This window comes from Oreochromis niloticus, linkage group LG3 (assembly GCF_001858045.2).
Source record: "Oreochromis niloticus isolate F11D_XX linkage group LG3, O_niloticus_UMD_NMBU, whole genome shotgun sequence".
In the NCBI taxonomy this organism is placed as follows: Eukaryota; Metazoa; Chordata; class Actinopteri; order Cichliformes; family Cichlidae; genus Oreochromis; species Oreochromis niloticus.
In genome coordinates this window covers 35350265-35377810 of record NC_031967.2, presented here as the reverse complement: position 1 = coordinate 35377810, position 27546 = coordinate 35350265, and the positions used below count along the sequence as shown (strand labels likewise).

The following is a 27546-nucleotide window of genomic DNA, read 5'->3' as shown; positions in this document are numbered from 1 at the left end:
CTGGTTTCATCTTCATGTTTCCCTCTCACCACATATCCAAACCGACATCATGACCAGCAGCTTTACAGCTGTGGCTCCAGCAAACATCAGCTGATACTAGAAAGTAATATTAAATAAATTCTAACAACAGCTGATTAAGCTTAAACGTGCTGCTGTTGTTTGGCGCGACCTCCGCTGGTTCCTTCTTTCTGGTGCAAAGTGGGCGATAAACAAGAGAGACGGGACTTGCGTCAGAAATACCGATCAGCTGATCATTGATCAGTGTCATGATTGAAGCAGCAACAGGAGAGGGAGGGGGAGAGAATGAGAGAAGAAGATGCAGCCGACAGCGTAAGGATGCAGAATAACTCCTGCCTCACCTTTCCCTCATCCACCTGCTGGCCTCCACCACTTGCTAATGTTAATGAATCTGTGGAAGCGACCACCAAACAATTTAGTTATTTTTACAGATCTGCCAGCATCTGGCCAACCCACCACCTTTCAGTGTTTATAAAACATCGGCCCATAAAAACAAAAAATCACCATCGGCCCACCGGCCAAATGCCCAGTATGCCCGATGGCCAGTCCAGCTATGGCTGTTATCCCCATTATATAGAATGATCTTCATTTGAGTATTTTTAAGTGAGAAAAATACATCATAGTGCCTATGCGTTATATATGGGGAAATTAAACCCTAACATCTAGAATTATTTGCTTCTGAAATATTATATCTATCAACTCTTAGTTCAAAAGCTCAGTTTAGAAAAGAAACAAATACTGAGAAAGATTTTCGAAAGCAAAGAATCAGCATTTTAACATCTGTGATTCTCTTTTTTTGGTCTTTTTTCATCTTCTAAGTATAATTTTCTTATAGTGAGCTTTTTTTGCTGTTGTTTGTTTGTTAGTTTGTTTTTAACATTAGCACAACTGGAGCAGGTAAGAAAGTCATTGTTGGTTTGACTCATTTGATCAGGGACACAGTAGCATTGTTTCATCATGTTGTTGATCTGTAATATACAACACATAACACCACAGTCAGACAAAATCATATGCAGACAACAGTCAAACATGTAGATGCAATAAAAGTTTGCCAACTTACCGTTTTAAACCATCATGAAGAAATTTTATTGAAAGTACGATGGTTACCGCATTTGCAATAATTAAAAATACGGCCAGAACAAACAGCACCGTTTCCTCCTGACTTGTCCTTCTTCCTGCCAGTTGTGGATCTAGAACACAAAGGATTGTTTGTGAAAACAGTACATACAGTAACGAGTTCTCACCCTGCATGCTGTAACCTCTACTTTCTGTAACACATGCATGGCTTGTAGTGTATGTGCCCCAAACCCCCCTGCATCATTTTCCTGAATTACCTTCAGCATCACCTGCACTCGAAAGCTTCATTTTGTCCACCTTTATTTTCCTCACCTTAATGTACAGAGATGAAAAACCTGAACAGAGAAAAACAAAATTCTGTGACATATTGATTTATTCACTGAAAAAAGTAAATTGTTATTGTTTTAATTGATGTGTTTTACAAAAAGAAAGAAATTATGAAGCATAACAAACTTGATTTGGTTTCTGACCATCTTCTTTATGGATGAGAAATTTTCCACACCATAATAAATATTTGAATGTTACTTTAAGTTTTATCTTTATTACATTTCTAGACATTTTTATGTAACTCTTCCTGTCAGTGCAAATCAGCCTGGAGGTTATCACAACCGTAATGAAGTCTAGACATTTTTAACTTAAATAATTCCACAATTTAGTATACATTTATGACACTGAACTTATTAGACAAATAAAAATAAAATTTATTGAAACACTCTCTGAATGCAGGTCCTCAAATCTGATTTACCTTTTGGTGGTCCAAACATTGGAGGTTTGAGTGACACGTCACTGCTGTCTCCATCAGAGGTTTGACCCACACTCAAAACAAAGTTTTCTGAGGATGAAAATGTTAATTAATGTTTGTTCATCTGGATTGAAGCTACAGTCCCATCCTAAAGAGATAAAGGAGTCAACGTACCATTTGTCTCGAGCCTCCATCTCTTCAGGCTGTTGTCGTAGTCGGCAGACACGTCACACCTGTAGCTTCCAGAGTCTTCAGCTGTGACTCTGGACAGATGAAGTCTGATTCGTCCTCCTCTCAGAGCATCTCTGTCAGTCTGAACTCGTCCTGCAAACTGCTCATCCTGAGACTCAGAGTTCTCCACTCCTCTGATCATTTTAAACAAAATCTTAGTGACGTCTGAGTGGAAAACACACATCATGTCAGCCAGAGACACGTCAGCTTGGAGCTGACTGTCCAGGCTGATGGTGATGTTGTCGTCCTCCTTGGCCTCAAAGACAGTCGGAGTCCTTTTCAAAACAAACGTCCCTGTTGAGAAGACACCACCTCATTATTGTGTGTTCATTTATCATTTTTATTTATTTATTTATTTGAATTTATCAAAAGATAACTGTGTTTAAATGTGGACACTCACAGACAGAGGACGCCAGGCTGAGAAACAGAAGGATCCTGATCATCTTCTCTCTGTGAGAATGAATCAGAGGAAGAACGTTTTAATAAATAACTTTTTTAAACAAGAAGATAAAAACAGAAGTGTTGAAATATTTCACATTTTTTTCACATACAGAGTTTTTCATCAGCTTAAAAACCACTGAGTGATTTCCCCACACAGAGCATACACAGACACAGTTTCTGTGCAGCTAACCAGCACATGAATTAATGTACTTCTGTGATAAGGGATTAATAGCATGTTTCAGCTACAAGATTGAAAATGGTCTGTTGACATAAGAGTGAAGTGTGTTTTTTCAGTATTACTCCAATAACATGTTCAGATGTTTTTAGGCTGAGTTTTCTACCTGTTCTTGTGTTTCTCCGTCTCTGGCAGCTGTCTCTACGAACCATGAGCTCCTCTCTACGACTGTGGAAGAACATGTAAAGTTTTCCTGTTGACTTTACTGGGTGCATTACACTCACTGACCTGTGCAATTTAAAAAGAAAAAAAAAATCAGTGTTATGGATTTACATTTCATCAGACCTCACAGCTGAACATTAGGCAACAAAGATCGGTCCTCACCAGAAAATTAAATGAAGTGAATTCAGAAGGCCTCAAAGGGACATCAAGGTCATGTACTCACTGTCGGTTTAAATCTCCTTCCTGAAATTTCACAAAAATATATTTAATAGACTTTTTAGACAGATTCAGATTTATTTTGATTTTTTTTCTTGATTTTTTTCAACAATAAAAAAAATTAATATAGTTTTCTATACAGGCATGTTTACAAGCTATTTGTTTCAAAACATTCAGTTTTCTGTTGTTTATGATAGAAAAATCCACAAGCCTCATGTTTTTGACAACAACAACAACAACAACAACAATAATAATAATAATAATATTATTATTTGCTATTAATTTATTATTATAAAGTCTTATTGACACTGTAAACACCGCTGTGCCGCTGTTTACTTCATGTTGCGCACTTTCATAAAACCCCCTTTGGGTTTTCTTGTTTTGTATCACATGAACAAACTAAAAGCTGTTCGTCTTTCTCGGTCCTTTTTCTCTCAGATATTTGTTTTGTTGTGTTTGTTTGTTTTATCCTGTTTCCAATCTGATGAAAATTAGCCCACGTAGCTGGTCTCTTATTTAAACAGTGAGTGCAACAGAAGTAAACAACAGGAGCACACACGTTCACACGGGATGTTTTAACGTCTACTTACTTGTTTGTAGGAGAGCGATCGGCGATCTGTCCACTTTCTATCACATCAATTCTATCAACTGATAATCAGCTGGAAGAACAAACAACACTCTGACTGTTTCGGATGAAGCAGAATAACATTAAGTGTTCAAACTGTTAATCCCAGTCACATCCTCTTTTACAGACTGTGATTAAACGTGTTCATTATCGGACATGTAACATTTTAGTCCTGCTACTTTACAAAGACATTTTAAGAAAAAGATAAAAACGTAATAATAATAAATAAATACCAACAGCAGTACAAAACAGGGAAGAATGAGACAGAAACACAGCAAAACATACTAAAAGATCAAGTTCATACTCCCGTTGTCTCTTCTTCTTCCCGTTGGTAGCTTTTTATTCGCTTTAACACGTCGATACTGCGTTTAGGCTTCAGTTAAGACAACACAAGACTCCTCCTCCTATCAGTGACATCATGATATACTGGCCAGTCAGCATTCATCTGTTGGGTTGTTTTCTTATTTTTTATTGCTGCTGTGTTTTTTGTGGTTCGTTTTTTAGTTTCACTTTCATTTTGACTTAAAGCACAATGACTCCGCTGTATCAGTGAACACAGCAGTAAAACTGGAGATCAGCTGACAAGCTGTTGCGCACTTTATTTGAGTGTCAGAGTCTCACTTTAGTTTAGTTATTTAGTTTTAGGAGGTTTATTTGGATATCACAGGCTAATAAAGTGTTTTTGGATCCAAAAACCATTTAGAAAACTTTGTGATAAAATTATTTTCACATAGAGATTTATATTTATATTATTTATAACTCCAACTGTCTGTGAAAACAAGAGTAAGGACATTGGGGGGTTAAAGTGACAAAAGAAGTAAATGTGTAAACAAATTTTTATTTTCTTTCACTTGTTAACATGTGACTGCAACACTGAGAGTGTTAAAGAAGAACCACACACTGCTCAAACATTTCCTGAAATGAACTCAACTCATTTAAAAAATGGCTTCTTTATTTATGTTAACTCTTAAAACCAGAAGCCTGGAAACATCACAATCAACATTTAAAAAAAAAAAAAAAAAAAAAAACATCAGGCAGAATTGGTGTCTAAATGTAAAATGTTAGCTCTGAATTTCCAGAAATCAGCATGAGGATATGAAGTTGATGTTAATACAGTTGAAAAAAACATATTCTGAATCATTTCAACAAACACACAATCACATTGTACTTTAACCTGAACACCGTGAGCATAAACTGCAGTGTTTCATCAAAGTAAACATTAATAATACAGAGTTAAGTTTAGAAACAGGTGTTGTTGTTAGACTACGATTAACTGAGTACCTACGTAGGCAAACCCAGCATTTTGACTATGTATTGTGGTCTCATGACTTTTTCTGTTGTATTATCTGCTGTGCTGCTTGATAGGTTTGTAGCTTGAACCTATTCGCTGGAACGTTGAAGACAATGTAATTACACAGCAAGCAAGACACGAGTAGGCAAGTTCTTTATGTTTCACGTGCACGGGAGAGAACTGGACAGGTGCCGTTCCTTCACTTGACCCCAGTTGCTCTCGTCCGCTCTCCCGTAACACTGCTCTTTTATTGTGGTTACATGAATATGCATAGGTTCATTAACATATGACCTCTTACATAGGTATACATGTGAACAAAGAATACCCTGTGTGTATGTGTGTCTGTGTGTGTGTGTGTGTGTGTGTGTGTGTGTGTGTGTGTGTGTGTGTGTGGAATGTGACTCCCCAAAGCTGGTGCCAGGAGTCTAACGGTCCATCTAAACAAAAGGCTCTTAGACTCAAACAGATATACGTGTGATTGCTATACCATATATCAGCGGGAGAAGATACGACCTCTCCTAGGAGACGTGTGATCTATGCCAGAACACTCTGAGGAGGAGTGAAAGCACTCCCCTCTTCATGCTACACAGTTGTTACAGACTATTAAGGATCAAACCTCCTATCACTACACAATCGATTATATACTTCTAAGCATATATGAGTAAATATTTCTAAGCATAAATGGCAATAAACAATACAAATCTAACACTGCTTTATATTTAATGACATCACGTTGAAATATATAAAATCTCATTTTGTTAAAAGACATTTTTCCTCCTCTCTATGTCTTTTGTCTTTTTCTTTTGTTTATCTTTGTTAGAAGTATTGAGCGCTCGCTGTTATACATTTATCGTCGAGGCTCCGCTGTGTGGCAGGCAGAGTGGGATCCAAATGTGAGGCTCGGAAAGCAAGACAAAAAACCCAAATGGAGCTGTGTTAATGTAAACATAACATAAGGCAGAAGCAAAAAAATCAGACAACAAAAACCTAACTGGACCCACATGAGGAGGACCACACAGGTCCACCAAGACAATTTTCCCAAGACTGCAGGAGTCAGACCATGCAATGCCCAGGAGAAAGCCTCCCATCTCTGAAAAGAACATGACAGCACAGCTTAGGTTTGCAAAGCTGGACAAAACACATGACTTCTGGAACAATGCTTTTTGGACAAATACAACCAAAGTGGGGATATATGTCCGCAACTCATAGCTCCATGTTCAGAGAAAACCAAACCAGCACAAACAAATCATACCAAATGTCTGCACAATGATGAAAGGGGGATGATTTGGGCTTGCTGTCCAGCCACTGGATCTGTGCGCTCTATAGTCACTGAGTCAGCCATGCACTCTGGTGCATATCAAAGTATTCTACAGTCAAATGTAAAGCCATGTGTCCGAAAACTAAAACCTGGCTTAAACAGGGCGATGATCCCAAACACACCAGCAAAGAATCAAGAGGCTGCAGTGGCTCAATCAGAAAAGACCTGGACTGTATTTAAATGGTGTAGCGGAATTTCAAGCCAGCTGTGCATATACATGTCTGCAAGCCTCAATGAACTGAAGCAACAGTGCAAAAAAGAGTATGTTAAAAATCCAACAATGTGAGAGAGTGATAAAGGCATACAGAACTCAATCACTTAAAGTTAATTGAAAGGGGAAAAAGCCAGGAAGCAGGAGTTTGGTGGAATAGAGACTTATATATGATTCATTTCCAACTACAGCGTCAGTATTCTTATCAAATAGACCCTCTCCTTTAATAAACAAGATAGATGCATGTTTACTATATTTTAATTTGAGCTATTATGCCATTTTGTTTTCTTTCTATCTTGAGTTGTTCTTTCTTCCTTTATATGGATATTGAGCATTCTTTTATTCACTGTAATGATTGAATTTATTTTCCATTCAACTGGAAAATGCCCCAGTTTATTGATTTATTGTCTTAGGGCAGGAGGGAGATATTTTTATGTTTTTACATTTCAGGTTTAAGAAAACCATCCATTCTCTTCCACTTGTCCATACCAGGCTCATGAGGGTAGCTGGGATAGGCCCTATTCATTGTAATTCAGTTTTATTTATATAGCACCAAATAACAGCAACAAGGTGCTTTATATTATAAGGTAAAGAACCTACAAAACTACAAAGAAAACACAAAGAACCCCTAAATCAAATGACTCCCTATGGGTAAGCCTGTGGTGAGGCAAGGTAAACCCTGGACAGGTCGCCAATCTTAGCAGGGCTGTTTAAAAACTAAGTTTAAGTTTCTTACATTTAAAATAATCATTTTTGAAGAAAATGCAGTGTCTGTTATTGAATAGTATTATGTTTTTTTAAAAATGTTTATTTGGAGAATAAAAACTAAATTTCAAGAATAACATATGGACTAAAGTCAACAAAGGAGCCCCATTGTTGACCTTTTGTTATCATTCTCTGCAGGTTTTTAATTGCACAGTCCACAAACAGAATCTTGCATAGAGCTCATAAAAAGTTGGACACAGCCTTGCACCACAGGCCTTGGAGTCCTGTCATACTGGTTTCTGATCATGTGTACTGTGGGTGCTGCTGCCACCTGTTTGTTATGTGACAGTGAATCCTAAAGCATTGGTAAATTTGTTGGCATTGCCAGGCATGACAAAATAAGAATGAACAATGAAGGTAGGGTTGGACCTCAAAGAGATACTTTGTGTTTTCTGGGGATCTCCAAAAATGGTTTCCTATCCCAGCAACGGGTATCTGAGTGTCACATCTGATGTAGTGTTGTTGGATTTTAAACATATTGTTCGACAAACTGTCTGTTCAGAAGAAAAAACATATGTATTTACATGTTATTCTTTAAATGTAGATTTTATTCTCAAAATCAACAATTAAAAAAAAGATAATACTACTCAGCAATGCTGCCCATCGCCTAAAATTATAGTGTAATTGCAGCGCTAGATGGGGTGGATAAAATTAGTGTTTCTGTTCTGGGAGTACTCCAAAGTCAGTGACAAAACAGTGCATGCAGTATAATTGAAACTTTCAGTTGTTGACTCCATGATCTGCTTTACTTACACATATTTTAAAGAAAAAAAGTATGTCATGTGTTTGGGAAATGGACACCATAACTCACTGGGTCTATTATGATGTTTTTTTTTCTAAAATAATTTGTATGACTTAGAGCTAAGAATCAGTGTTGTAACATGACATGTGACTTTTCTATTTTTGAAGGAAATCTTACAGGTGCAAAGATTCCCTTTCTTTTATTTATATTATTTTATTTTTGTATTTATTTTTTAAGCACAGCAGTAGAATTAAAACTCAATTATTCACAACATTAACAGGCAGGGAAGTCACTGTTGATTTAAGTCGTTTTATTACAGACACAGTGCGGACGTGGTGTTGATCTGTAACAATAAACGGGACAGTCAGACCAGGGGCGATTTTAGCCCATTTTGGGGGGTGCTTCAGCACCCCCAAAATGAATCAAAGCACCCCCAAAGATTTCTTACTTTTTTTGACAATATTTGCTGTTTGTGAGACACACTACTAAAAATATAAAAAGCATACAGTACGTAATTGAGATGGAACATTTTAACAACAAAAGTATAGATAACCCCTCCCCCCTCCGAAAATGGTTTGTTCCAGCTCGTCTTTCCCCTGCTCTGGCTCTAGCTCCGTTGCTGCCAGACGCAGCGAGCGGAGGTGGAAGCGCCTCCCTTAAAACAGGACATATTAGCTGCATTTAACCTTCAGTTACTCTTTATATAGTTAGGTAGGAGTCAGGCCATGTTTCTTTTTAGCTGAAAAACATTACACCCAGGTAACCTGCAGTGTTGAAAACGTGTTTCCCGACTATGTTTGCTACCCTATAATCCGTCCTACTCTGTAGTAAAATCAGCGATATTTGATCGTTCTGTTGCTCCCATTGAAATTTATACAGCCTATTTAAAATCTAAAACTTAACATTGTCCGTAGCCTGCTGTTGTTACCACTGTCCTGTTTGAAATGTAAATGAGAGAAACTGGTTATTTTGTCATATGTGCATGTGCTGATATTAAACCCAAGGTACTAACTAGCTAACTGACTGGATGCCCATTAACCTTATAACTCCTGTTGTGTGTGTGTGTGTGTGTCTGTGTGTACAGAGAGACAGCCAGGTTCATAATGGATATGAGGAAGTTTTTTCAAAAAAAGGAGCCACATTCAGGTAAAAGTGTAGGATCAAATGATCCATCAATAAAGGATAATGTTGGATCAGTGTTTCAGTATTTATATCCTTTATTAGATGTACATGTGGTTTGGTCATTTGCCTTTTGGTTGAAAGCACACTGAGAGAGGACTTTTTTTATTAGTGATCTAAATAGTATTTTATTTAATCTAATTGAATACAATCTATTTGTGTGTGATTGTCGGTCCAAAGAGGGAGAGAGGAAAGAGGGGAACATGAGGAGAAAGTACAAGGTCAGGAAGAACCAGGTAAGAAAACAGACAGGGAATACTAACAGGCAAAACAGAAACTGTTAAACTGGCAAAGAAAAGAACCCAACTAATTTTACTCATACAATCTGGAAGTTGTGTTCTCCCTATATTAAAGCTGCTATACAGAATCTGCAAAACAAACTGGGTTGTCAGCCTGGCACTGCATTACCATATTGAACTTCAGTCAGAGGAAGTCACGGTTGCCAAAAACGTTTTGAAGCTCAAGAGTGAGGCTGGTGCCATTCCAGATATGTTAACATTGTACAATATTCTGGATAATCAGATCTTCCCCACACTGAAAACTGTTATTCAGGTTGCCCTAACAAACCCAGTTAGCAGCTGTAGCTGTGAAAGGTCTTTTAGTGTCTCGAGTCAGCTCCATACCTGCTGAGAAGGACCATGGGTCAAAGCAGACTGCAGCACCTGGCTGTGATGTCAGTTGAGAAAGAGATGCTTGAGAGACTTGACCACCAAAATGTGATAGACAGATTTGCCAACCTCAAGGTGAGGCACATAGGTTAAAAGAAAAGAAAAAATCTGCAGGGCCATTGTAGTATCTGCCTTAAAGATCTTTTCATACATTGTATACATTGTACCATAGGCCAAGGTGTCTCCATTTTTCTAATTTTTTAATAATATTTTGTACATTTCAAGGACTCTTCTATTTTTGGAGTGTATTTTTTATTTATCTGTATTATATTAAACATACACTTTAAAAGTGAATCTCTGTCCAAAAAATGCACTCAGTTTACTTTTTACTCACTATGAGCATCATTCATTATTCTCCCCCAGTAATTAAGGTTAGGATATGTTTTTTTTTTTCAAATTCCAATCCATTCTTCTTTAGCAGTAGTCGACTTTTGCAGCATTTAAATAACCCTTATCAGATTTGATGGTTTTGTTACAAACTTTTCAAAAAAGTGTTTTGCTTTTCTTTCACAAATGTGGGGATTAAATTGTGTTAAAATGTACAAAACAGTGATGTCATGTTTTGTGACGAGGACCCAGGCACAGACTTGATGAATTTAAGAATCTTATGATTTAATAAAGAAATTTGCAGACTTGCATAGAGATGGTAAAATTATGATGACTGATAACGGAGACGAAGACAACAGACGATAAGGACAGGGAGGAACAGGGGTTTAAATGCACCAACTAGACAGTCAGAGGGAACTCGGGACAACTGGAGACATTTAAGGATGCAGGGACTGACAGAGACAGGGAAGAAGTCTCATCGTGACGAGTAAAGTTTACCTTGCCTGGATGGGCAGCTCTCTGGGTGCTCAGCACCCCCAAAGCTCTGATCCTAGAATCGCCCCTGAGTCAGACTAAATCAAATGAGGACAAATGAGTCAAACATTTTGATCCAAAGTTTGCCAGAGTACCTTACCATCATAACAGGTTACAAAGACCTCTTATGAAAAGTACTACAACTCCTGCAGTTGCCACATTTAAAAATGCCATCAGAACAAATAATGAGATTTTTTCATGACATGGCCTTTCTTCTGCTGGCTTTGGACCTGTGTGGAGAAAACAGACCATAAAATAAACAATTTGATCAAAGCCACCAAAAGGGACGTAACAGTACAGGCACTGAAATCAGCCAATTGTCAAATACAAACGCAAAAAGAAAAAAATCTAGAAATTAAAAATTATATTTAGACTTTAAGGGTAAGAATTGGGCTTGTTGTGCAGCAAGAAAGCTGTGTGATGCCACAGTTAGCAAATCTTTTTGCAGTTGATGAATGAGTCAACCCACCACCGTCTTTCAAAGGAAATCCTGAATTACCTTCAGTATCACCTGCAATCAAAGGTTTCTTTTTGTCCACCTTTATTTTTCTCACAATCATGTGCAGAGACACAAAACCTGTACAGATAAAACAAAGGTATACACAGGAAAGCTTAAACAATAGAAACAGAAAAAAACACTAGGTTCAAAAGTAGATGTAATAAAAAGACAAAAACGAATACATCAATCAAAAATACTTTTTTTAGTGAATAGATGAATGTAAGTTGTTATGCTTTTTTTGATAAATGAAGCATGAAAAACTTGATTATGAATAAGAAATTTTGCCCCAAAAGATAAATGATTGCATTATGTACATCATGTTATTTAAAATTGTATATCTATAGAATGTATTTCCTGTGAGATGTCACCCTGTCTTGAAGTTCAGACAATTTTAACTTAAATATGTCGCGATGGGGTACTCCGGTGTGGTGAAGCGGTGGACCCAAATGCAGACAGGGAAGAAGACGGAGAGGAGATTTGAACCCAAAAGCGAGCTGTTTTATTTAGGCTGGTAAACACGAACAAAGGCAAAAACAGGAGTGGCAACTAAACTGGAACCCATACTGGGAAAACTAAAAGACAACTGTGACAACACATAGTGACAACTATGAAGACTATGACTGCTCTGATTTCTACGACTCGACGTGGTAACACAGACGCTCTGACAAAGACTGAATGGAACACACAGGCTAAATACACACAAGGGCTGATCGGGGAAGTGGAAACACATGAACATAATGACACCACAGGGGAACTATAAAACTAAGCACACTGAACAAGGGAATACTAGACTTTCAAAGTACAACAGGAAACACAGAGACGTTGGCATGACATCACAAACTACACAACATGAAATACGCGGACAAAAAATACATGACAAACTAACTAGAGAAGACCAGAACAGACTTACAGAAGAGCACATAGATGGACCTAAACTAGAATACACTCAACTAAAAGCTAATAATGCAACACCAGAACTACACATATATTTATAATAAAACACACATTTACAAAAAGCACTCAAATTGCTGTGTCATAGAACCAGCCCCTGACAGAATAATTCCACAATTCACTGTAAATTTCTGACACCAAACCTTTTAGACGACTGAAGTGTGATGTATTGAAAAGGGTCCTCAGAACTGTGGATAAAGATTGTTGATTTACCTTTTGGTGGTCCAAATATCAGAGGTTTGAGTGACACATCACTGCTGTTTCCATCAGAGGTTTGACCCACACTTAAAACAAAGTTTTCTGAGGATGAAAATCTGAATTAGATGAAAATCTGAACATTGTAGCTACAGTCCAGTCGTAAAGAGATAAAGGAGTCAACGTACCATTTGTCTCGAGCCTCCATTTCTTCAGGCTGTTGTCGTAGTCAGCAGACACGTCACACCTGTAGCTTCCAGAGTCTTCAGCTGTGACTCTGGACAGATGAAGTCTGATTCGTCCTCCTCTCAGAGCGTCTCTGTCAGTCTGAACTCGTCCTGCAAACTGCTCATCCTGAGACTCAGAGTCCTCCACTCCTCTGATCATTTTAAACAAAATCTTAGTGGCGTCTGAGTGGAAAACACACATCATGTCAGCCAGAGACACGTCAGCTTGGAGCTGACTGTCCAGGCTGATGGTGATGTTGTCGTCCTCTTTGGCCTCAAAGACAGTCGGAGTCCTTTTCAAAACAAACGTCCCTGTTGAGAAGACACCACCTCATTATTGTGTGTTCATTTATCATTTTTATTTATTTATTTATTTGAATTTATCAAAAGATAACTGTGTTTAAATGTGAACACTCACAGACAGAGGACGCCAGGCTGAGAAACAGAAGGATCCTGATCATCTTCTCTCTGTGAGAATGAATCAGAGGAAGAACGTTTTAATAAATAGCTTTTATCATTAAAACGTTAATCATTAAAATATCAAGATAAAAACAGCAGTGTTGAAATATTTCACATTTTGTCTCATACAGAGTTTTTCATCAGCTTAAAAACCACTGAGTGATTTCCCCACACATACACAGACACAGTTTCTGTGCAGCTAACCAGCACATGAATTAATGTACATCTATGATCCAAACCATGATCATAATTCTGTGCATGTTTCAGCAACAAGATTTAAAATGGTCTGTTGACATCAGAGTGAAGTGTGTTGTTTAGTATTAGTCCAGTAACATGTTCAGATGTTTTTAGGCTGAGTTTTCTACCTGTTCTTGCGTTTCTCCGTCTCTGGCAGGTGTCTCTACCAACCATGAGCTCCTCTCTATGAACGCGGAAGAACATGTATAGTTTTCATGTTGACTTTACTGGGTGCGCTAAAGTGACACTGTAATGCACCTGTATTACAATGACCTGTAAAAGGAAAAAAAGAAAAGAAAAACAAGTTCAGCTCATCAGACCGGAGAGGTTAAGGTGACCCTGAATCCTCTCTTAGTTATGCTGCAGTAGGCCTAGGCTGCTGTGGGATTCCCATGATGCATTACATGTTTCTTCTTCAGTCGCCTCTGTTTTGCTCACTGTATTTATACACCTTTTGCATTTAATTATTAGTTATTAGATGGCCACCCCTCCCTGAGTCTGGTTCTGCTGGAGGTTTCTTCCTGTTAAAAGGGAGTTTTTCCTCCCCACTGTCGCCAAAACACTTGCTCATAGGAGGTCATATGATTGTTGCAGTTTTCTCTGTTTTTTTTAAAAAACCCCATTATTGTAGGGTCTTTGCCTTACAATATAAAGCACCTTGAGGTAACTGTTGTCTTGATTTGGTGCTATATTAAAGAAAATTAATTGAATTGAAGCTGAACATTAGCGGGGTCGATGGTCAGTAGAAAAATAAAATGGTAAATGGTAAATGGCCTGTATTTATATAGCGCCTTTATGGTCCCTAAGGACCCCAAAGCGCTTTACATATCCAGTCATTCACCCATTCACGCACACATTCACACACTGGTGATGGCAAGCTACGTTGTAGCCACAGCCACCCTGGGGCGCACTGACAGAGGCAAATAAATGAGGTCAACACGGCCTCAAAGAGACATCAAGGTCAAGGGATCTGTCTTGGTTTTAAGTTTCCTTATTTATGTTTTTACTGTGTCATGTCATTAATTCAGATGAACAATAAAACAACAGCAACATAATAATAGCAATAATAGTAATAGAGCTACTATTTTTATTGTTATTATTATTATTATAGCCTAAGGATTAGTAGCACTGTAAACTGTGCCGCTGTTTACTTCCTGTTGCGCACTTTCATAAAACTCCTCGTGGGGTTTCTTGTTTTGCATCACATGAGCAAAAGCTGCTTTCCTGTCTCTGTCCTGCTTTTTTTGGCATGGTAGCTATTTGCTTTTCCGACGCTGCCTGAAACTGATCATGGTCTGCCCACATACCATATGGTCTTTTTTTAAAAGGGGCCTGCACCAAAAATAAATAAGAGCACACACGTTCACACAGGATCTTTTAAAGTCTACTTACTTGTTTGTAGGAGAGCGACCGGCGATCTGTCCACTTTCTGATTGACTTAATGAGCTGAAAGAAAAAACAACAGCCTGAATGCTTCAGATAAAGAAGAAGTTTCAGCTCACTGTTAAACCTGTCTATTCAGACACGTGACAAACACAAAGTGTCAAAACTGCTAATTCCAGTCACACCCTGCTTTACAGACTGTGAGTAAACATTTACATTACAGTAAAACAGACATGTCACTTTTTTTGGACCTGCTTCTTTACTACCTACACTCAAAGACATTTTAAAGATAAATAAATAAACCCTGCTCATAAAATAACAGGTACATTTATTTAAATGAAACAGGAACACAACAAAACCAACAAGAGAATCAAATGCAAACTCTTGTTGTCACTTCCTCTCTCAGTAGATTTGTATTCAGCTTTACTTTCAAGCCACGACAACATAAGATAACATGTACTCAGCACTTCTCCTATCAGTGAGGTGAGGCATTTGTGGTAAGTGACCGCTTATTTTTGTTTGTTTCATTTTTTCTTTCAGTTTTAGTTAAAGGTCAATAACTCCGCCCTACCAGTGAACACAGCAGTAAAACTGGATCAGAGCAGCTGACAAACTGTTACGCACTTTATTTGAGTTTTACAGTCTCATCTGTTACTTAGTTTTAGGAGGTTTATTTGTATGAAGTGTTCAAGGATCCAACAACTGTTTAGAAAACTTTGTAAGCAAAATGTGTTCATATAGAGATTTACATTTCTTTTATTTATAACTCTGTCTGTAAGAACAGGAGTAATGACAGTTTATAATGGCTTAATTGTTGCCCATCTGGTAGAATTTATGTGTAACCATTACATTCTAAGAAATCAAATCGAGGACATGATAAACTCAGCAAGAACTGAGCTGTGGCTCGATTGATTTTCCTGTGCAGCCTGAAAGTTGTCTGCTTACTTTAAAATGGCCCTATTTTCAAACTTACTCTAACACATTTGTATATGGGATAAATGATAAGGGCGAGAGCATAAACCACTGTCGAGGAGCAGACCTGGTTGGCCAGGACCCTATTTACCCGGACTCTTTGGGTCCTGTTAACTAAAAAGTCAAGAATCCAACCGACAAGATTTTTACTCATGTTCACAACATTTGACTACAACAAGTGGTTCACTAAGAAAACTCAGCTGACCTCCAGCTCAATGCCTCATACCAGACTGTGACCCCACCATCGCAAACCTGCATCTAACCTGGCAGTAAAACTAAAATCAGTCCCTGCTCTTTGTCGTGTCTCTGGATTCCCCAGCAAATGACAGCAAATGACGGAAGGCACAGAGAGGAGGGTAACGGTGTTACAAAAAACTCAGAGTGATGACAATTCATATCTCAGCCTATACTTCATGTTAGGGTTCTTAAATTCATAGCATGGAGCAATTTATACACACAAACAGTGAAGGTCACAAACCTGAAACACACAACATACTAGATACTGCTGGATACTTGAGGAGTCCTCAGCCCTTCATACTGGTTTCTGAGGAGGCTGCAGTCATGTGTACTGTAGGCACTGCTGTCACCAATTTGCTTTGAGGCTGTTGTGTAATTGTTGAAGCAAAATTCCTGTTGACGTCTGTATGCATGACGAACTAGACCATGAACAGATGCTTTCTGTTTGTATTGATGGAAAATTTGACACCAATACAACCTCAATTTCCGCTCATTTATTGGAGGTATTTAATGGTTTTTGAAGGAACTCGAATAAACAATGTTTATTTAAACAGTATCTATATTATCTATATCTAGATAGATAGATAGACTACAGTCAGTGTAGCAGAGGCAGGATGTGATACAGAGGAGCTTGTAATGAAGCACTAGCTTCACTATTGAGCACTATTGAGCTGAGTTTGGGTGGGGTGCTCAGTACTGACATTTCCACACTGTGTCGAGCTTTCTAAGCTAAGATGTTTGGAAGCACTGCTCCAAGGTGTGGGTCAAAACACCCACGTCACGTGACCATGGCTAACTGCGGTATTGGTTACTTCACTCAAGTTTAAACAGGTGGTGTACCTGCAGCTTCCAGGCAGGCGAGGCACGGGGAATAACATTTTCTTTTATGAACCAGAGTCTTTTTTTTTTACAGCGCACACACATGTCAGGAATAAAACAATATCTGATCTCATTATTGTTTTTGCTGTGGATTGTAAAGATCAATACAGACTATCCAATCACTGAAACGCAGAGTGTCATTAAATAAATATTGGCACGGAGAGAGACAGAGGTGCTCTGTGCTGCAAATTTATTAAATGATCTGAAAAGAAACTTTCAGTGTCACAATAAAAGAGGCAGACATTTCTCAGTTCTATTTTTCTCTATTGTTCCAACTTTCAGTAGAAAATGCTCTATAAAGTCTGTTGGGAAACCCAGCAGTGACACCTGGTGGTGAAGAAGTTAATTACAGTCACAGGACCTGTTGCCTTTCCAGCTCCGATTTAATTGCTGACTCCGCGGCTTACCGTGCACTGGACATTTCCTTCTACCACACACATACACACCACGCATATACACCCCATGCCCAGCTCAATTTCTATGAAATAAACTATTTAACCCTGACATCCCTTTTCCTGACCCTGATCCTCTAACAGGAAACAAAGTTCATGCTGTTTCCGCCTCATCCAGCTGCATTGAGTTTCCCCCACTTACTGCTCAGTCAGAAACTGAAGGACGATTCGTCCTGTAAAAAAACAAGAAAAAAATCCATTAATTGCACATGGCCTACTTCGTACTAACTCTCAAGAAAATATTATTATTATCATTATTATTATTATTTTATTATTCCAACTATTGTGACGTGAAATCTCATACACGCAGGTTCAATCTGAATAAAGCATCATGCCCATGTCACCAGATATGGCTTCCACAGCAGTAATATACTCCTCCTCCTCCTCCTCCTACTACTACTACTACTAATAATAATGAAGTTGGTCAGAGGGCCCGGTGGCGCCAGTGTTCGGCAGCCTCGCCTCTGTCAGTGCGCCCCAGGGCAGCTGTGGCTACAATGTAGCTTGCCATCACCAGTGTGTGAATGTGTGTGAATGGGTGGATGACTGAATGTGTAAAGCGCTTTGGGGTCTTTAGAGACTAGTAAAGCGCTATACAAATACAGGCCAAGTTTCTTTAACCTCCTTGAACAACCTCTGAATGTGTTTCCTCAGGTTGAAAAGCTGTTGGTCAGTGTGAAATGGACTGTCGCGATTAAACAGTAACAGTAACAGCAGGGCTCAGCCAGGATGACTCAGTTAATCCTGCAGGCGCCTCACCTGCCTGGAAGCAGCAGGTAAGCGAGGCCACCTGGCGAATTTGTGGCGGAGTGCACCAAAACCGCAATTAACCACCATCACGTGACCTGGGTGTTTCCAAACATACTTTGGAGCCGTGTTTCCAAACACGACACAGTCTCCTTGTTAGTATAGCTTAAGGGAATTTAACCGAGCAAAAATAAATCAAAACCTAAGAGTAAAGTAAACTAAAAACACAAACAAATTCAGAACCGCAAAATTAACTAACACTAGAGACTAAATAAAGTAAAACAAACGACAGTAAATAAAATCAAATAGAAAATATTTAATAGAATACGTTTGATTAAAAACCCAAAGTACCTGAAAAATAAGGGGGAAAGGAATTGAAATCGGTTAAAGCCAGTTAACTTTACATACTGTTTCCCAATCCCGACGAGAACTGACATTTGATCGGGCGGTTTGATCAGCAGGAGCTGTTATTTGTCTCACGCACACTAGACAAACATTGTGGGTGCGGATGTTTTCCTAGTGCCCATCCCTCGCGTTAATAACAACAGTTAACCTTTTCACCTGCACAGGAATACAAGCACATGGATAAATCAGATGTACACTAGGGCACACGTTGTTTTCCCCGATGTGTAAAAACTGTCTTAAAGTTGCATCTTCAGCATCAGACCGAAGTAAGATCATGAAAAATAAACTTTTAGATCACGTATCTTTTATACAAAATAAACGTAACAGTGAGTTTGGACAAAAATGAATTGCATTTGTGATATCTGAAAAAAATAGGAAAAAAGAAATAAAAACTCATCAGTCGAATCAGTTTAGAATAATTTGATTGGTAGATGGGAAGGCAACGTTTACAGAGGGCGGGGCTTCACTGCCCCGGCTCACTGAAGACGACAGCGGTATATCTGACAGAGGAAACGGTAGGAGCACGAAGTTTGTTTCTGTGCTACATTTGTGTTTCCTTTTCATGTGTGAGGATGTAGCTCCGTCCGTCACTCCTGCTCGCTCAGCAGCACCAGAGTTTATTCCCACGGTGCCCTGTCCATAGTCATCGCAGGGTAAGCGGGTACACGCTGTTTCACAGTGATTTCTTGTTTATTTTCACCTGCAGTCTCTTGTACTTCTGTTGTGACGGACGCTGTCTTTTCATTCATTCATTAAACGGTTGGATCGTCTCAGTAAGGAGAGAGAAAAAAAGGACTTTGATTGGCTAGGCGAGGAAAGGATGTGCAACAGGTTAGGATAGAGGTGGAAATGTGCTGAAACTGCTGAAACTGTGTTTTACATTGTCTGCAGAACCAGTTCTGCAGACAATGTAAAACACAGATTCTAGGTGTGACCAGCCATTTCAGACGTGCGCAAAAGGTGACAGAAATAAAATTCTAAAAATAATTTATTGATTCAGTGACCATAAAACAAGGAAGGGATAAAACAGTCCAGTGCCCAACTTGCAAAACGGACAATACACACTGTCCAAGGCCAGAGCCAACTATGCCTCAAGTTGGTTATAAATCCCATGCGGGCAAATTTGACAGGGATCAGCAGTTGTCCTCAAAGATCTACCACTGTGTTTGTAGTTGGCACCGGCAATCACCCCAATCTCAGCAAACCAACTCTGCTTTAAAGCTGTGACATACTGTATAGAAGGCTCTGGCCTGCACAGAGAGACAAAGTTACACTAAATTGTAGGGATGAGACACTCTATACTGACGTTACGACACTCTGTCGAGCCTCTGAAGCGTAGATGTTTGAAACATGACTAAATGAGGTTTGGCTTAAACAAGCTTTCTGTTGACCAATGCTTTTTTACATTTTTATATTTTTAATTTACATTTAAACTCTATATTGTGTATATTGTGCATTTTGCTATTTATCATACTGTTTATTTTAATCTCTGTGTGCAGCGCTTTGTGACTACCTGTTTATGAAAAGCGCTTAATAAATAAACTTTACTTACTTACTTGGTGGTTTACCCCAGTTTCAAGAGGTGACACAACTTCCTCTTCTAGGCATTGCAAGGTGCAAAGACTTTTTTTGTATGAACCAGAGTGATTTGTAAGTTGTATGTTTGACTTCCCTCTACCTCTTCGATTTAAAAAAAGAAAACAATACTTTCTCTCTCATTATTATTTTTACAGCTGTGATCTGGCTGCTAACTATGAGGACAGATTGATGATGTGGAAGCTCCTGCCCTATGGTAAGATTTATTTTGCGTTATTTAAAGTCACCAGTGATTGGTGCTGTAGTTTGTCATGACACTAATGCAAATTTCTTTCACAGTGACTTTTGTCTTGGATGTGGCCTCTCAGCAGTTATGTGTCTCTCAACACATCAACATTTGAAACTACACCTAATAAAGGTTGGTGAGCCCTTTAAAAAAAAAAAAAACTTTTTGCATGACATAACTGTGAATGTACTTCTTCATTAAAATGACTGGGCAACAGTGAATACAGGCTGGATTTACCTTATTCTGACCATAATGTCGTTTTCTACAAATTCTCCATTGATGAAGTGCTGCTCCTGTTGTGAACACTAGACATGAAAAAAATGGGCTTAAATGAGTTTTATACTTTGGTACAGGAGCAAATGGAGAAAGAGAATCAAGACTGGATGTGATAGTGGCCTATGCTCAAGTAGTTATAATATTCGTTGCAGCAGTTTTATTCTTTCTGTGGGGCCTGAAGGAAGCAATCGAAGCTCCAAAAATAAGGGTATCCATTTGTGTTTGTTTTCAGTGGAACAGTTTTTTTTCTTATGATAAATGCATTTTTTAAAAATCCACTTATGTCCTTTCAGTGTTACAGATCAACACCTGGACAGATGTTCCTTTATCAAGCTCCTCAAAGTATCAACATTTTGTAAAGTGCTTTTGCAAAGTATGAATTAATTTAACTGACAATTTAACTGCTGATGAGAGCAGATATCTAACTGCATTTAAACTCACTGATGATTTCATGCAGAATCTTGTCTTCAGATTTAGCTCAGAGAGAAAAGGAAGAAAAGACTGATTGTTGGATATGAAAGCTATCCTCTTCTCTGATCTGCTGCTCCGACTGCCTTAGTTTCAATTGTCAGCAAACTCTTAATTTTCCTTTAATATATATATTTTTAGTAGAATCTCTGCATTTGAACATGAGAAGAAACCTCAATCAGCTTCACCGTGAGCACACACAGAAATAATCCAACCACTGTAAAGAGGACTTATTGTTTTACTGTGTTTAATAAATGTCAACACCAGATTCAGTGTCTGGAGCTTTATTTTCATGCTGCTTTGAAGCTCTGAAGGAAGGTTTACAGTCTAGATCTCCATAACGTAGTCAACCACTACCACTGAGGGTAGCACTTTCTATTACAGCTGAGTAATAAAGTGACAGAACAAGAATGTGGTCATTTCTAAGGTATCACAACTCAGTAATAATCATTCAATTAATGGAAGCCACAGTGGTTAGAGCTGAGTAATACACTGACATTTATGTAATTAAATATTAAGGGCCAAAAAATTGGAGGTAATAATGTGGAAAATAAAGACATGCCCATCAGGCAAAACCAGTTAGTAATAGTAACAAAATAACAAGGTAATGTCTGTGAGTTTTAATTTTCATATTTTTATACACAGTTTAAATAGTAACAACCTCATAATTAGAAGGTAATAAAGGCAAAAAGGTTAAAAAAATAATAAGTTAAAAAAAATGACTGCTTTGCTTAAAAGCAGTAGTATAAATACTATGTTTAATGCTCTGGATTATAAAAGGAATACTATGGAGGACCACAAGACCCACACACATTGAAATAAAGAATTGTAGAAGAAATTCTGCATTTGTAAATTCATTTTTGAATTCCAAATAAAAAAAAAACTGATTTTCAAAATGTTTTTTAAAACCTAAAATGGTGATTCCACTCCTCATTTCAAAATCCATTTCCCTTTTATGTTCGCTCACGGATTAGCTCTCTTAATAGAGAAAACTTAACTGTTTTTTTCTGTCTCCAGAGTTGGCTCCTGGAGTGGGGTTCTCGCCTCAGTCATCCCCGCTCTCCTGGACCTGGGCCCCCAGCTGCTGGTACAGCATCGCCAACTAGCCCGCCTCTCACCTGCCTGCCTCCCCACGCCTCGACCTCATCCGGGCCTTGCGCCCCACCTGTCCCCTCCACCTGAAACCAAGTAATGCAACTCAGTTTAACTGTGGAGGATCGCTGATTGACTGCTGGACCCCTCTGACTGTGCTCTCCTCTCATTACAGTGCACCGGTCACTTCATAGTACTTTTCCCGGCCCAAGCTTCCACCTCCCCACTGCCACAGCTGTTCTGCTGCATTCTACAGCTGTCTAGCTTTCCTTTAGTTGACTAGTTTTGACTGCGCGTCCACTAGTGTAGTGGCGTCATTTTGATTTGGCTTGTGTTTAATTGTGGGGAGAGAAATAAACCTTTTGGTTCACTCACTCTCGCTTCCGGTTTGGATTCTGCACTTGTGTCCATCCCACTTACCTTGTAAATGGTAAATGGCCTGTATTTATATAGCGCTTTACTAGTCCCTAAGGACCCCAAAGCTTTACATATCCAGTCATTCACCCATTCACACACACATTCACACACTGGTGATGGCAAGCTACGTTGTAGCCACAGCCACCCTGGGGCGCACTGACAGAGGCGAGGCTGCCGGACACTGGCGCCACCGGGCCCTCTGACCACCACCAGTAGGCAACGGGTGAAGTGTCTTGCCCAAGGACACAACGACCGAGACTGTCCGAGCCAGGGCTCGAACCGGTAACCTTCCGATTACAAGGCGAACTCCCAACTCTTGAGCCACGATCGCCTTACCTTGTGCCGCTGGCCCGTGACAGCATTGACCACGATGCGTGAAAGGGTTAAACTCTGTTTAGCTGTATCACCCCATATGGAAAAGAAATAGTAAAAACCTATAAAAGACTTGCATAAGATGTGCCCTACTTCATATAGTGAATCATAAAAGGCTTATATGATTTACTCATGAAAGTGGCCACTTTCTCATTACTTTCATATACTGTTTTAGTAAGTATCCAAAACATACAAGTTTCATTTATATAATTTTTCTAGCAATCTTATATCTGTTTTCACTCTTGTATGCTTTTCATACAAGTTTCACACAAGACAGATACAAACTTTATAAGATTTATATATATCTTTTCCATATGGGACTGCAAGTTATAGTGTATATGTGCTGGACAGTTTCTTCTTTAACTTTGTTGTTAATCCATAAAACCACCAGATGGCGCTGTTGAGTTGTAGTTGTACATGTGATGCTTTAACACAGTGCTTCCCAAACTTTTTTTGCTAGGCGACCCTTTGTTTTCTCAAAAAATCTTCGTGCCCCCCCACCACCTAAACTGCCCCCACGAACACATCCTCCAACCACACACACCCATATTTTGTTTTCAAACTACATTGTCCATTGCAGCTTATTTCACACCTCAAACATTTAGTAAACATTTAAACAAATACAATTTAACTGCAGCTTTTTCTATGCGATTGGGCCTTTCGTCCACACACAAACGGCGTTTCAAATCACCAATAACTGAGATTTTTTAAAACTCTGTCAGGTTGGAGATTTTCGAAAACAGTTTTTGCGTTTACGTGTGGACGTGGAATACGGAGTTCATTGCGCAACGTCAAAGGTATGTGCATTTTTTCACGTCACGCTGTGCGCCACGTTATTGTTTACATGAGATGAATTTCTACAATGGCGGATAGAGACAAAATACTGTTACTGTTAATCTGACTATCTGCAGTTTTTACACGCTTAACACACACAGTCCCTCGATTTTGAAAAGACAGAGGAGTAATTAGTTTAAGTGCAGTTGTTTTTTTCCTGTGTAATAATATTCAACATTGCTATCAATACATTTTTCAAAAACTGCCTCTCAGTGCAAAATGGGTTCAAAAACATAAACAACTGTAGGATTGTCCGTGATTTGGACAGGGGGGAAAAAAAAAATCGTGGCAGGATCAGCCTGATGTTATTTGTATCCAGTGTTGGGGAGTAACGGAATACATGTACCGCCGTTACGTATTCAGAATACAAAATATGAGTAACTGTATTCCGTTACAGTTACCGTTTAAAAAGGTGGTATTCAGAATACAGTTACTTTGTTGAAATAAATGGATTACACGGCGGTACTTCCCTGTTTCATATTGTCGCGGGTCAGGACTGTTTGGGTTTGTTTGACAGCTATGTTCTGTTGTTCCAGGCGGCAGCGTTATGGTTGCCATGGTTACAGGGTGACGCGCTCTCTCTCTGCGTGTTTCCTGGGTGAGAGAGCGCTTTTTTGTTGTTGTTGTTGTGCTAAGCTAAAAGGCAGAATGCTACAGGCATAGCTCTAAAGCATGTAGCCTGATGGGCAGTGTAGTCCGTGCTGCAGCGAGAATGGACTACCATACACATTATGTGTCTGTGAGCGAGGGAGGGAGAGAAAGGAAAAGTCCGAGCTGTCACGGAGCAAAAACGGGAGCTGGAAGCATGTAAATATAATAATAACCACAGCAGCCAAGAAGAGTGCCTGAGGAGCCCATTTGTAAGTAAGCTATTAAGACTCAACTGTACACTGTGTTCGTGTTTTCCTCCGGAAAAAATAAGTTCCGTTGGAGAAGCCTTGCAACGCCTCTCTCTGTCTCCCGCAAGCAAAGTTGACCCAGACAACAAAGTAAAGCTAGTTTTCGGCTACCAGCCCGACACGAACCCGACGTATTAGCCAGAGGTCCCTTTACTACGTTTCGGAGCCGCGGACCTTTAGTAACAGTAATAAATCACAGCAATAGCACATTCATGTAGTTGTAAACAGCATGATAATATATTAAGTATTCCAAAGTATTCCAAAGTATTCAGAATACGTTACTCTCATTGAGTAACGTAACGGAATACGATACAGAATACATTTTGGAGCATGTATTCAGTATTCTGTAGTGGAATACATTTTAAAAGTAACCTTCCCAACAGTGTTTGTATCCCACTAACTTTACTGTATACAGAGCTAACATCTCCAAAATTTCAGGAGTAGTTAGTCATTACAAGAAGTGTTTGTGAACTAAAAATCCAGAAAGTGGGATCCTGTTTGTCCGTGATTTGGAGAGCCCAGCGCTGCTCCCGACGCAGGGGAAAGTAATTCTGTCGGGGAGACTGTGAGATTATTCTGTTATCATATGTTACCTTATATATGTAATCAAAGTAGTTGAATTATGATACTGCTGTAGATCATATTATACCCCTTAATATAGAGTGTGTGATCAGTATGTAGTTTTAGTTTGCATTATACTTCTGACTTAAAAGAGTGTGAAAATCATTAGATCTATTGGATTGACCTGTATTACTCGACACTGTTGAATGTGTTACACTGTTTCTTGACATTTCATACTGCTGAATCATGAAGAGAATGTTGGGTGCAGAAGACCTTGTTGTTCTGATAGCAGAAGAGACAGACCACATTCCATACCCCACCTTTACCGAGAGCATAAAAACAAGGAGCCGAGGTCATAACTTAGGTGCCGTAAGAGAGAAAGAATGTGAATGTTTAGGCTTTTACGACTAGGTGGGGGCCACTAGAGGCTATAAGAAGCTGAGTAACCCGTCACCATTTTGAGACTTGCTGTGACCCTCTGCAGGCAGGTCTCCCCATCATGATGGTTCTTATGCTCTTAAGTGTTGAATTATATGGAAATAAAGTATTGTTGATTGAGCATTTATACACCGAGTATTGTCCTTCCTTCAGCCCAAAGATTAAAAGAATTGGGAGATTTAACAACTTGGTGCCTGGTGACCCGGATCTTTGGCGTGCTGAGGAGGGGCAGATTTGGCCTGTGGTGAGATCGTGGGGCGAGGCGAACAGAGGGCCGGCCTAAACAAAAAGGTAAGCTGTTACGGCCCTAGCAGGGCCGCCTCCTGAAGTTGTCTGTGTGGGCGTGTCCGACCATCTCTCCTGTCTTAGCTGCCACCTTTTTTCTTTTGTGCAGCATTTTTTTTTTTTTTTTTGTTTGCGGACCGTCCACCGGGTTCCTCCCTGTCAGGGATATTTTTCTGTGGCGGTTTTGGCAAGCTGCAGTCAGCTTTGCAGATGCTATGTCTGAGCAGTAAGCATGGCGGAAAATCATCTGGAGTACGGCTACCTCGAGGGCGAGTCCATCGGAGAGCAATTCACGGAGGACCCGGAGCTGCTGGCCATCAAGGCCAGGGTGCAGGAGCTGGAGATGGAAGAAGAGTCGGAAAGACTGAAGGAGGAGGAGAGGTGTGATGCAGTGGACATGCTGCTCCTGACCAGCAGCCCTCAGTCTGGACCTTTCTACAACATGACTCCCGAGGAGAGGATAGATGCAGACAACAGGTCGATCTATGTTGGAAATGTAGACTATGGAGCCACTGCAGATGAGTTGGAGATCCACTTCAATGGCTGTGGTCCTGTCAACAGAGTTACCATCCTGTGTGACAGGTTCTCCGGCCATCCTAAGGGCTTTGCTTACATTGAGTTCTCCGATCGGGATTCTGGCCAGAGTGCCATTAGTGTGGTTACAGCTTGTGAGCTGTGTTTTGAGGACAACTGCTGATCCCTGTCAAAGCACAGCCTGTTGTATTATAAATTTCCAAATTAATCTGTTCGCTGAGTTACACGTATTTTCACATTAAATTTGTCGGTGTTTGGTTTTTGGCACGAGATACTAACAACATAAGTTGAGGCTGAATTCCAGTGTGTTAGATAAACTGCTTCTACCAAGAAACTAATAATATACTACGTTGAGCTAGTTGCAGTTGAATTGCTTCTTCCAAGAAACTAATAATATACTACGTTGAGCTAGTTGCAGCCCACTTTACCTTCCACATTTAACTTTGTCTAAGACTGGCTTCTGTAGCAATAATACATTAGAATCTTTTTTGGAGATGCGGCCATAAGTCCAGTACATTGAATAGAGGTTTTGAAGTTGGTTTATGGTGTCGGTTAAGTCCTCGTTGATGCGGCCATGAAATTAGTATAAAATTAAGGTTAAGCAGATACTGGCTTACGGTGTCGGTTAAGCGCCAGTAACGCGTAACACGTAACGCGTAACGCGTCCGTAGGTTTTGGTTTATGATGCGGCCGTGTTCTGGTGATGCGGCCGTAAGTGCAGCATGAGTGGTAGCTGGTTTCAGCACATTGAATAGAGGTTAGACGGTGGTTTATGGTGTCGGTTAAGCCTCGAGGGCTGCGGTCATAAAATTATAAGTAAAATATTTACTTCACCCTGATTAAAGGTAAAGCAGACGCTGGTTTATGGTGCGGTTTTGAGCCTCGGGGACGAGCATCACTTCTGTTTTATGATGCGATTTTGCCCCGTGGTGGCGGCCATAAGCGCAGTGAAAGGGGTACATGGTGTATGGTGCGGTTGTGCTTCGGAATAGTTCTAACAGTTGAGCTCAGAGGTTTCTGTGCATGTTTCCACTGGTGAAAGGCGCTCTCTGTGTGTCTTACTGCTCGTGAAACGCGTTGTGTGTGTGGGTGTGTTTCTGTGTGTGAGACGCGCTCTGAGTGT

General features: G+C 39.5%; 3 protein-coding genes and 1 long non-coding RNA gene across 12 annotated transcripts in view; 3 read left to right on the top strand and 1 right to left on the bottom strand.

Annotated features, from left to right (window-relative positions):
• Positions 1-27546, top strand: part of LOC100708740 (butyrophilin-like protein 2) — a 94673-nt gene that overhangs the window by 22131 nt on the left and 44996 nt on the right. The gene's annotated exons all lie outside the window — the stretch shown is intronic.
• LOC102080329 (uncharacterized) lies at positions 325-14897 on the bottom strand. Of its 6 annotated transcripts, none has more exons than XM_019354280.2 (10): positions 4033-4159; positions 3713-3781; positions 3069-3149; positions 2851-2972; positions 2469-2518; positions 2012-2362; positions 1841-1927; positions 1353-1430; positions 1079-1208; positions 325-986 (listed from the first exon to the last, which is right to left on the bottom strand). In XM_019354280.2, the coding sequence occupies exons 5-10, from the start codon at positions 2509-2511 to the stop codon at positions 974-976; spliced, it is 702 nt and encodes a 233-aa protein (XP_019209825.1). In that variant the 5' UTR covers positions 2512-2518; positions 2851-2972; positions 3069-3149; positions 3713-3781; positions 4033-4159; the 3' UTR covers positions 325-973. The 6 variants fall into 6 exon arrangements, with proteins under 6 accessions (XP_019209825.1, XP_019209827.1, XP_019209826.1 ...); XM_019354282.2 differs by having other exon boundaries at positions 4052-4143; XM_019354281.2 differs by having other exon boundaries at positions 3713-3805; positions 4033-4129.
• On the top strand, positions 15167-21253 carry LOC102080494 (uncharacterized). Of its 4 annotated transcripts, none has more exons than XR_003215929.1 (5): positions 15167-15230; positions 20159-20217; positions 20301-20379; positions 20601-20731; positions 20817-21253. It is a non-coding gene; the product is annotated as an uncharacterized LOC102080494 (long non-coding RNA). The 4 variants fall into 4 exon arrangements; XR_267149.3 differs by lacking the exon at positions 15167-15230 and adding an exon at positions 18859-18940; XR_001225332.3 differs by lacking the exon at positions 15167-15230 and adding an exon at positions 18899-19078.
• On the top strand, positions 25998-26601 carry LOC109198957 (polyadenylate-binding protein 2-B-like). Its single transcript, XM_019354319.2, has one exon. The coding sequence runs from the start codon at positions 26122-26124 to the stop codon at positions 26584-26586; it is 465 nt and encodes a 154-aa protein (XP_019209864.1). The 5' UTR covers positions 25998-26121; the 3' UTR covers positions 26587-26601.